At 31.8% G+C, this 12,020-nt stretch overlaps 1 protein-coding gene across 1 annotated transcript; it reads right to left on the bottom strand.

Moving 5' to 3' along the window:
• Positions 1-10,439: 10,439 nt before the first annotated feature.
• On the bottom strand, positions 10,440-11,496 carry LOC129881721 (LOB domain-containing protein 29-like). The gene is made up of 2 exons (XM_055955835.1): positions 11,162-11,496; positions 10,440-11,070 (listed from the first exon to the last, which is right to left on the bottom strand). Exons 1-2 carry the CDS (start codon positions 11,438-11,440, stop codon positions 10,618-10,620), a joined length of 732 nt encoding a protein of 243 aa, XP_055811810.1. The 5' UTR covers positions 11,441-11,496; the 3' UTR covers positions 10,440-10,617.
• Between the last annotated feature and the right edge of the window lie 524 nt (positions 11,497-12,020).

Raw genomic sequence — 12,020 nt, 5'->3', positions numbered from 1 at the left:
TAGGACAGATCCTGGAATCAGTGATAGAAATTTTGAGGAACAGTTCAGCAAGCAATAGATTACAGAGATGATGCAAATGTACAAGCAAAGCAAATTGACACAAACAGGAATCAATGCAAATGCAGTAGCTGGTACCATCTTTAAATACTCAAATTCTGTACCCACTAATCTTAAGCAAAATACTTGGATAATTGATTCAGGAGCCTCAGAACACATGTGTTTTGATCCCAATTCCTTCTTATTTCTAAAACCCCTGCCTATGCCTTTGAACATTAATTTACCTAATTCTTTCAAGGTAAGTGTGACCCATATAGGAAGCATCTCTATTTTGCCAGGGCAGGTCATAACTGATGTACTGTTTGTGCCAGACTTTAAGTATAATTTACTTTCAATTCACAAGTTCTGTGTTCAGTTTCAGTGTGATGTCCTATTCACTGCTACTGGATGTTTCTTGCAGGACCTTTCAGTGAGAAGTCCTCAAGTTTTTGGTGAAGTTAGAGAAGGACTCTATTTATTGGATTCCAATACTGACAAGTCTAGAAATAGTTTCAATGATGTATCTCCAGATCCCATCCCACAAATCATTTTCAGTTTTTAATTCAGTACATGTTAATGTTACTCCTAGTGTGAAACTTTGGCATGTAAGGTTGGGACATCTTCCATTTTCAGCAATGAAACATTTAAGTTTTCTTCCATGTGAATCCACTTCTGATTTTGTTTGTGACATATGTCCTAGAGCTAGGCAAACTAGACAACCCTTTCCTACTAGCAACATAAAATCCACACATGTTTTTGATCTCATTCATATAGACATTTGGGGACTCTACAAGTGTAGTACTTACAATAGTTTCAAGTTCTTTCTCACCATAGTAGATGACTACAGTAGAGGGACATGGACATTCTTACTAATCACTAAAAGTAATGCTTTTCCTGTACTAAAAAACTTCCTATCCATGGTAGAAAGACAATTCAATGCCAGGGTTAAAATGATCAGATCTGACAATGCTTTAGAATTGGGGAAAGGGACACAGGAATCAATATTTCTTGCTTCTCAAGGAATCTTACATCAGTTGTCCTGTGTTGCTACACCTCAACAAAATGGAACTGTTGAGAGAAAACATAGACACCTTTTAGAAATTGCAAGAGGGTTGATGTTTCAGTCAAAATTGCCAATGATCTACTGGGGAGAATCTGTTCTAACTGCTACCCATATCATTAATAGACTACCATCTAATGTTCTAAAGGGACAAACACCCCATGCAGTACTTCTTAGACAAGAACCTACCTATGCCTATTTGAGGAACTTTGGATGTTTGTGGTATGCCTCTACCCTGGGACAAGGGAGAAACAAGTTTGATGAAAGGGCTACTGCTTGTGTTCTACTTGGATACCCTTTACAACAGAAGGGGTATAAACTGTTATCTCTTGATACAAGGAAAGTGTTTGTATCCAGAGATGTCAGATTTCATGAATCACATTTTCCTTTCAGCTCATCTAATAGCTCCCATACACCTATTTTTTTGAACTACCCTTCTTCCTCAGATCATGATCCTACTTTCCATAATCAATCAGCCCCACCTGTTCATGATCCTTTTTACCCAGCTACACTATCAGTACCTCCACCTAATACTTCTACCTACAGGCCCCAATCCGAATCCATACTTTCTCAACAAATATCTCCACCTACATCACCAAATACTCTTGCCCATGCTCCTATCACAGATCTACCAAGAAGATCTAGCAGGATGTCTCATGAACCTGGCTACCTAAAAGATTACATTTGCAATAGTGTAATATTCACTGATCCATGGACAACTTGTTTTGATCACCCTCATAAGCCAAAGGGGTATGCTTTCTCCTCCCTATCCCTCTATAATTAGAAACTAATCTACTCCTTCTCTACCATCACTGAGCCTAGCTGCTATAGCCAGGCTTCCCAACATTCAGCATGGAGAGAGGCCATGGACTCCGAACTTCAGGCCTTGGCAACCAATCACACCTGGGATGTTGTCTTGCTACCTAAAGGAAAGAGAGATTTACCTTGCAAATGGGTATACAAGATAAAACATCTCTCCAATGGAAGGATTGAACGACTAAAGGCCAGACTAGTAATGAGAGGGGATATACAAAGAGAAGGTATAGATTATGGAGAGACTTTTTCACCTGTTGTGAAGATGACCACTATCCGGTGCCTACTTACCATTGCAGCTAAAAAGAAGTGGTCTGTTTCACAATTGGATGTCAACAATGCATTCTTGCATGGTGACCTCCAAGAAGAGGTTTTTATGAAGTTTCCAGTAGGACTGACACCTCCTAGTCCTAACCATGTCTGTCTTCTGAAGAAATCCCTATATGGTTTAAAGCAGGCTTCACGGCAGTGGTATGCTTGACTTGCAGGAGCCTTAGCTTTCAAAGGCTATTCCTCCTCTTTAAATGATTACTCCCTCTTTTTCAAACACAATGGAACACTTACTTCTATCTTAGCAGTATATGTCGACGATATTCTCCTTACTGGAAATGATTTGTATGAACTCGACAATATCAAATGCTTTCTCAACACAGAGTTCAGAGTCAAAAACCTAGGACAAATTCATCATTTTCTTGGCATGGAAATTTTGAGAGAAGATCAAGGTTTTATTGTAAATCAACGACAGTTTACCATGGACCTCCTTTATGAATTCGATGTCTCTCATCTGCCTTCAGTCAATTCTCCGCTGGATCCCTCCTTCAAGCTTCGAGCAGACGACAGTCCTCGCTTGGATAATCCCACTCTTTATTGTCACTTGGTTGGCAAGTTGAACTATTTGACCAACACTCGCCCATATCTATGCTTTGCTGTTCTTGCTCTGAGTCAATACATGCAATGGCCCTGTTTGTCTCATTTCTCGGCTGCCTTACGCGTTTTACGCTACCTGAGCACAGATCCAGCTCAAGACATCCTACTTTCTTCCGATCCATCATTTTCCTTACTGGCTTTTTGCGATGCGGACTCGGCATCCTGTAAAGATTCACGCAAATCGGTCAGTGGTTTTTTTATTACCCTCGGAGGAGCCCCAATCACTTGAAAATCGAAGAAACAAATCTCGATCTCCTTGTCCTCCACAGAAGCAGAATACAGGTCCATGCGTCGTGTTACTGCTGAACTTACTTGGTTAGTTCGCCTTCTTGAAGATCTTTCTGCTCCGATTTCTCTTCTGATTCTGCTACACTCAGACAGTCAAGCAGCCATCCATATAGCTCGAAATCCGGTCTTCCATGAGCGCACCAAACATGTTGAGCTAGATTGTCATTTTGTGCGCCAACAGTTTCAATCTGGTTTGATTTCACTCTCATTTGTTCCTTCCAAAAACCAACTTGCCGATCTCTTCACTAAGCCCCTTTCTGGGGTTTCTCATCAGGCGATCCTGCGCAAGTTGAAGGTGCTCACACTCCCCTCCAACTTGAGGGGGGATGTTGGAGAAGAAGAATACTGCACCAAAGCAGAAGAAGAGAAGAAGAAGAAGATGGAAGCTGAAGACCAAAGAAAAAGAAGAGAAAGAGATGAGGACAGCGCAGAAGAAGCTGAAGAGTTTAAAACTCTTCAGCCCAAAATCCCTGGGCATATAGTTATGGGCAAGTAGAACAGAAAATTTATCTCAGCCTCTTTCTCTCTTTAATTTCTACATCACACTCTAGTTTTGCAGTTATAAAGACCTCCATTCGACAGACTTGTGTGTTTGTATAACTGGACATTAAGAAAGTTATCAAAATAAGAATATTTAGATGAAATGTGTGGACATATTAAGTATTTTAAGGAATAAAATAAGAAAGGATGACACTATAAAAGCAAATGAATTTGTTTTTAGATTGATTCTCCATTTCATATCTTATTACACTATTGTATTACAAATTAAAAATTTAAGGAATAAAATAAAAAAGGATGACAATATAAAAGCAAATGAGTTTGTCCAAACTGTCAAGATTGCTATAAGGTGGCAAAGGAGCCTGGCTGGGCCAACCTAACCCCTAAAAGTGGGCCCTATCAAATTTAGGGTCAAATCAAGCTCATTTTTAGAGGGAGGGGGAGGGGTTAGAGGGGTAAAAATGGTGTTTGACCCATCCCTCTTACTTGATTATGAGTTTTTCAAGCTTTGATAGATCGTGTTGGGCTTTGGCCAGACTACTTTATTTTATTATTTGAGAAAATTTCAGATGTGACTAACTATTGGGTGAAATTATAGTTTCAGTGTTACCATTCATAGAAACTATTTGATATATTAAGCAAAAAAAATCTTTATCTATCCCTTTCTCCCTTTCTTGCTCACCTCTCTCTGTCCTCTCTAGCACCGTTTTCTATCATGTTGGTATCATACAGGATTGAGGAGTATTTATTTAAGAAATAAACATGATTGTATAGTATTTTTTTTCCTCTGAATTAGTATGCCCTATATGATATTTTATCACTATATGATATATATCAAATAATCAATATAATAGAGAATTGGGTGTTTTTCTTGAAGAAATGAACATGCCTTCTATGATACTCTTTCAATATATATATATATATATATTAGTCTCTTTAGCGCAGTGTGAATCTTTTGTGCTATGATTTCTGTTATTAATTATTACCCTTTGTACTTTCAGTATTTTATTTTATCTGTTTCACTTACGTTATTTGTTTTTCTCATATTGCTTTGTATTTCTTGTCATATATGAGTTCTTTTATGTTTTTATTGAGCCTAGGGTCTCTCGGAAATAGCCGTCCTACCTTGGTAGGAGTCAGGTCTGCATACACGTTACCTTCCCCAGACCCCCGTTGTGGGATTTCACTGGGTTGTTGTTGTTATATATATATATATATATATATATATATATATATATATATATATATAGTATCATAGATGACTAAGTAGTATCTTTTCAAAAACAATGGTCATTCATCTATGATACCTTCTCAGTATATAATATGTATTGTGTGTATCATAGTATACTGCAATAATATACCTTAACTGCTATTGGTATTTTATTTATTTTTTGGATATACTTGTTGTTTTCTAATAATTGATATGGGAGAAAAATAAAAAATATACATATTATATCAGTTTTTTTATTGCTATGGAGAAAAATAAAAAAAATAAAAAAGGATCAAAGAATATGTGTAGGATTAGATTATGAAAAAATAGATTATTTTAAAAAAAAAATGAAATTAGAACAGGAGAAAAATAATGAAAGGGAAAAAACAGGTGTAATGTATAGTTAGTTATTCTGAAAAAGGAAAATGAGAAAAAGAAAGACAAGGATTATACTGTATAAGTTGTATTGAAAAAAAGGTGAAAAATGTTTACTTTATCACTTATTTGTTTTCTTTTTATAAAAAAAACAATAAAGAAAAGGAGCAAAAAATGAATGAAATCAAATTATGGAGAAAAAAAACAACTAAAAATGAATTAAATAAAATTAGAAAAGGAAAAAAATCAAAAAATGAGAAAAAGGAAAAATAAAAAGGCAGAAGCCAAAAATTGAGTATGAAATCAAAATATGGTATAAATAAAGATAAAGAATAATATGATTTGAAAAAATATACATGAATAAAAAAGGGGAAAAAGAAAAGAAAAAAGCAAGTAAAAAAGAAGAAAAAGATAAAAGAAGTCGGGAAAAGAAGAAGAGGTAATTCATAAAAGCTACAATGCGTAGACAAAAATAATTAATTTAACTTTTAATAGTAGGTAGAAAAATAAATGAGTAGATAAAATTGTTTACTTTTTTCATATATTTTTTTCCCTTCTAGAATCTGTGGCTAAAAAAAAAAAGAATCTGTAAAAAGGAAAATAAAATAAAATTGTAGGCTTGTTCCCATGGGTCGTTTTTGTTTCACCAAAAATCAGCTAGAGTAGGCTACTAAAAAGAAAAAAGTGAAGGTCTAACTTAAGGAAATTTACCTATCATTAAAAGTTTGAAGGTTTGAGCGGACTGCGCACGTGAGAAATAAAAAAAATTATTTGAGTGAGTATTTTTTTAATAAATAATTATTAATTTTAAAAATATTTTTTATTTATTATAATCTATGATAATATATAATAATATTATGATAAATTTGTTATTTATTAAAAGTGAATTATGTATGCCTTATAAATATATTATAAGTGTTTTAAAATATATTATGATTGTTTGGTAAGAAATTGAGAGAAGTTATTATAAGTGAATTAAAGTGTGTGATAAATGTATTATCCATCAACAAAACTTGTATTATATGTGTTTTATAAAATTGTTCTTTGCAATATGTATTAAAATTGGATTATAAGTGTCTAATGAAAAAAATGTTATTGTTATAGGTAGATGGTAAATATTTTCTTAATATAATCTATCTATATAAGTTTCCCTTTTGAATATCTCATTGAACTACTTTCGTTTTAATTTATTTGTTCTATTTCTCTTTTTAATTTGCTTTTAAAAAGAATATTTTTTTTACAATTCTTTAATTCTAAATTTTCATATGATATTTTTAAGACCATAAGATTAAAAAATATTTTGATACATTTAAGGCCACAAGATTAAATTATTATTTTTTATCTTTATAAACTCTGAATCAAATCAAATCAAAATTGGACAAACAATTGAAAACGAAAAAAATACCTACTTTCAAAAAGAATAACATTATTATACTTGGAGAATGATTTTTTTTTTTATGAAGATTGTTTCCAACACTTTAAGATAAAATTGCGATATAATCTAAGAAGAACCATATCACAAAAGCTAATTATTGAGGTTAAAAAGTTCAAAAGTTAAATAGCTCGCACATCAACACTTGTAATATCGGTGTGGAATTCAAGTGTCATTTCTTACGACGTTTTCGTATGAAACAATACAGCAAATGGGCTGCATTTAGCTTTCTAATACCAAAAACCGAAAAATTACTTGAGTAAATATTTTTTAATAAATATTTATTAATTTTAATGATATTTTTTATTTATTATTATTTATAGCAATACATAATAATATTATGATAATTTTTTTATATATTAAAAGTGAATTATGCATAATATATAAATGTTTTATATGTTTAAAATATATTATGCTTGTTTGCTAAAAAATTGACATAATGTATTATAAGTGTGTGATAAATATATTATTCATGAATAAAACTTGATTATATGTGTTTTATAAATTATTCTCGCTAATATGTATTAACAATATATTATAAATATCAAGTAAAAAATATATTATTACTATAAATGATAAATATTTTCTTAATATACTATATTTAGGTAAGTTTCCCAACCAAAAGCTTAGTTTGGGCCTAATTGGCTATGACTCTAAAATAAATAGAATGTCTTTGTTGACAATTTACTTTTACAATGAAATTAATCGAAAAATTAAAGTCTCATTTATTTACTATTTCTAATTTATGTAGCAATTTTTCGTTTATAATTTCCGAGAAGTGGAAAGGAGAATTTTTCTTTTTAATTCTGTTTATATTGGATTTAAGAATTCAATTAAAGTAGATATACTTTCAAATTTAAGTGTGTGGTAACTTGCAATCTCAATAGGCCTTAGCTAAGAGATATAAATATAAGCAATTTGATGCAACGTTTGGTCGCAATCACAAACAGAGACAAATACAGAGTTCAATTTATTTATTTTTTGGTTCAGCCTCTATGAATTTTAGCATTGAATCCGTTATATTTTAAAAGTTATGGTTCATATCTACTATTTATTATAACTTTTTAAAAAAAATTACACATAAATTTATACTCTCTGGCCACCGAAAGTGTTAGATTCATATGAACCTGATATCATCACTTTCCATCCGCCTCTAATTGCGAAGTCTGGAATTTCGCCAAAGAATATATATATATATTTTAAAAGTTATGGATTCATATCTACTATTTATTATAATTTTTTTAAAAAAAATTACACATAAATTTATACTCCCTGGCCACCGAAAGTGTTAGATTCATATGAACCTGATATCATCACTTTCCATCCGCCTCTAATTGCGAAGTCTGGAATTTCGCCAAAGAATATATATATATATTTTAAAAGTTATGGATTCATATCTACTATTTATTATAATTTTTTTAAAAAAAATTACACATAAATTTATACTCCCTGGCCACCGAAAGTGTTAGATTCATATGAACCTGATATCATCACTTTCCATCCGCCTCTAATTGCGAAGTCAGGAATTTCGCCAAAGAATATATATATACATATATATCAGTAGACTGCTTTGAGCATAAAATACAAATCAAATGAATACAGTAGTCCCCAGAGATAAACTGTCAACTTACATGAGAAACAGTTTTCTAGCCCTTTACCATTTATATTTTTAGTTTTATGTTCTTTTAATATATGAGATCTTTATTTTACTCATAAGAAACCTGAAAAACCCTTTTTTCTATTCAAATTATAATAGGGTAGAGGTCTCGTTTCCTCTCAACTTTAGCATAATATCACTTCACTATTAAAAATAAATTTTTCCCACTAATACTGAGAAATTTGTGCTATATATAGAATATAAATTTTTCACTTATTTCTCATAAACCAGCTCACTGATAAAATGCATAGTAAAAAACATATTCTCATTAAATTATGAGAAATATCCTAATTTTTTTGTATGCAAACATAACTAGTTATCTTTTCTCACCGATTCAATCAAAACCCTAGATATAGGTTTCCCGAAAGAAAGAATAATGAGTAGCTAAGAATCAAGAAACTGACTCTTTCTGAATGTAAACTTCTCACCCAACTAGTATTTAAAGAAGTTCTATTGAAACTACTCAATGCTAATAAATTGGTATGTAATAGGGATGCTAAGTCATGACAATGCTAATTAACTTACATAATTTTGGCTTTTAAGGCAAACTTATGAGGTGGATAAATGACCTGGAATGACAAATGTCTTCAAAAGGAAAGCAAAGTTAGCAGATTCTCTGTGTACAACATCCCTCATAATAATTTTCAGGAGCTTAATTCCACTTCTATTTGAGGATTACTTAGAATTAACAAAAGTCATTGCCCTTCCTTTATATATTCAAATGTCATAAACACAAAACACATTCTATATCTTACTTCAATCACACATATAAATGACAACTTCAATTCACATAAAAACATTATTAGGATGTATGGTGGTAGAGGTCAATAAACCCTACTCCTCCACAACAACAGCAAAGTGTTGGAGTAGGAGACAACAAGAAGTTTCAACATTCAGAGACGGATCTAGAGTAGGTTATGTGAATTCAACTGAATCCTATGTTTTCAATACAAACATACGAAATAAATTACATAAGGTGCACATGTATGTCGATATATACAAATTAACATATCTTGAACTTAATTATGACCATATATAAAAATCATGAATCCGCCTCTATCATCATCAACACAGATTTGAAGCTATATTAGAAACTCATACATAAGTAAGTCTACATCATTTGTGGAAATAGAGGTAGATACTAAAATTGTTTTTTTTCTTCAAACTCAACAAAATATTGATAAATTGATCTACTCATGATGATCTTTTGTGCAAGATTCTCCCTTTGCGGCTTGCAAGTTTCTAAGAAGCAGAACCTGACATTTACAGTCTATTGTTGACTAGAATATTACATAGAACTTGTCTCTAAGTTCTCATTGTCAGAAGTTCTCTTAGTATTTATAATATGTGATGTACTTTACACCTAACAAAGTTCATCTACCTTAAGGTTAAGCATTAATTATAAGCTCTTCTTTCAATCATTAACTATATATCACCAAGAACAAGTATGAAAAAGGCCTTTTTAAATCTATAATGTTAGGCTTAGCACACTTAATTAATTTCCTAGGGATTGGCATTGCATGGAATATAAGTATATTTTTTACTCATCCCTCTAATTAGGAAGACTGGTTATAACATTATCTATATGCATGCACTCATATAAGAAACCTATTTCTACTGCAAGTAATAAACTTTAACACAATATTTTTCCTATGATCTTCAGCATATGGAAATATTGAAATCTCTTAATTAGAAGAAACTCCTTCAGTCTTTTCAGTCAATATTGAAGAAAGTTCAAGATTTAGCTTATGATTTAGCATATAAAAATTATGTTGCTTTGGACTCTCCAAAAAGATACAGATCCCTCAAACTTGTACTACTTACGCACCTGACGACATTTTTGAAGAGTCTGAACATCATACATAAGATGAATCAATTAATATCACATAAAAATTGTCAAGAAAGGTTAGGGTAGCAAGTCATTTACAATGTTACTTTAGCTAAAAACCTACAAATTGGGAAAGCATCTACAGAAAGAATTAGGTTCCTGTATACAGTGGTAATAAGGTCTATGATTTACTAGGTCTAATCTTGATAGATCCTCTGAAAAGCCAAATTAAGGAGTACTAATAAAAGATAGATCATTAATTTATTAAAATATACTAATAATATTCTACTTATATCCAAGGTTACACATGACCTAAAGAAAAACAATTGTAGGCAGAACCATAGCTAGGCTTATGATTTATTTTTGAACATTTTCTAGGGTTTCTAGCAGATATCATGTCATGTCATAAAAGCCTCTTTTTAGCAATACAAAATTGACATAGTAATTAATCAATCTTCACCCTAAAAAATTGAATAGTAGCTAGTAGTAGTACTCAAGAATGTTGAAGGTATCTGAAGGCCACTGACTGAAGGTCATCAAAATCATCTTGAAATGTCCATTGCTTGTTGTTGTGGTCAAAAGAAGAATCTACTGAGAAAGATCCACCCTCTTCAAAACTTGACATATTTTCCTTAATTGGAACCACCAAATTAATATTCTCATAATTATTCCCCATATGGTAATTATGATCATTTGATGTCATGATGTAATTGTTGTTTTCATCATGACTTCCATAATATGGGATTGATGACAATCCAATATTATTGTGACTAGAATGATCAAATTGAGGCATAGTGTTTGGATTTTCATACTGATGATGAAACCAACTTTGAACATCTTGAAATTTGTCATAATTAGGGTTTGCAATATAATTGGAACCATTTTGCAAGTTTTGAGCTGCAGCTTGTTCCTTGAATGAAGCAAGTTGTGCTTGTAAACTAACAACCTATGACATCAAAAAAAAAATCTCATAAATTTCCAGATCGCGTTAAAAGATTCAATATTTTGCTTTTGATTATCAAATTATAATTAATTACCTGTTGTTGGAGAGCAAAGATATGTGAAACACAACCATAAATTGGATCTTGAAGTCTAGCCTGAGCTTCATAAGCTATGGTGACCGCGGCTTCCCCTCGATCACTCACAGGTATATGAGCAAGGAGTTTAGATACATTACTAGCCCCAAAAACCTTATGAATAGCTGAAAAATGAGTAGCACCTTGTTCATAGCAAAAATAAGGAGCAAAAACACAACCTTTAATACATTTTCTTCTCAAAAACTTGCAAGCACCACAAGGGGAACCAGTGCCTGTCATCTTAATAATAATAATAATATTGTGTTTGATATTTTATTTGATGGTTATGATAATTAATCAAGCTAATAATTTTGTATGTTCTTAGCTAATTGCAAGCATTATCATCATGTTTATAAACACTAGAGGAAGAGAGAGGTGGATCATAAAATATTGAATACTAAATTTACTTAATTGATAATGGTTCCCTTATTGGGCTACATTTTTTTTTGTTTGTAATATTAAATTCTCTTTACCCCCTTACATTCTCAAATTAACATCCTTAAAGGACAAAAGAGGTAGCAAACACCAAACCCATACATCTTTGCTTCATGACTGATCTTAAATCAGCTCAATTTTATCAATATCTTAATCCAATTTATAATTAACAACATTTACATTTATTCGATTTTGAGGGGCTTAATTTACCTATATTGATAGTGTAAAGAGTTTATACATTATCAGTACAACTAATTCAGCTTTGTTATATTGCAGATTACTTGCTTTATCAATTTCTAGGCAAATAACTTGTTCCACTTATATGTGTACATAATTACTTCTATAGTTACTCCCTATGTCTAGTTCATGTGCCATCATTTGGATT

Source organism: Solanum dulcamara, chromosome 3, assembly GCF_947179165.1.
Source record: "Solanum dulcamara chromosome 3, daSolDulc1.2, whole genome shotgun sequence".
NCBI classification, from domain to species: domain Eukaryota; kingdom Viridiplantae; phylum Streptophyta; class Magnoliopsida; order Solanales; family Solanaceae; genus Solanum; species Solanum dulcamara.
Note: the sequence above shows the minus strand (reverse complement) of the source record. Positions and strands in the feature narration are given on the sequence as shown.

Excerpts from the sequence above, each read along its gene's own strand:
- LOC129881721 (XM_055955835.1), bottom strand. The coding sequence starts at position 11,440 with ATGACAGGCACTGGTTCCCCTTGTGGTGCTTGCAAGTTTTTGAGAAGA. Across the intron at positions 11,071-11,161 it reads TCTTTGCTCTCCAACAACAG|GTTGTTAGTTTACAAGCACA; the intron begins GTAATTAATTAT and ends TTGATGTCATAG.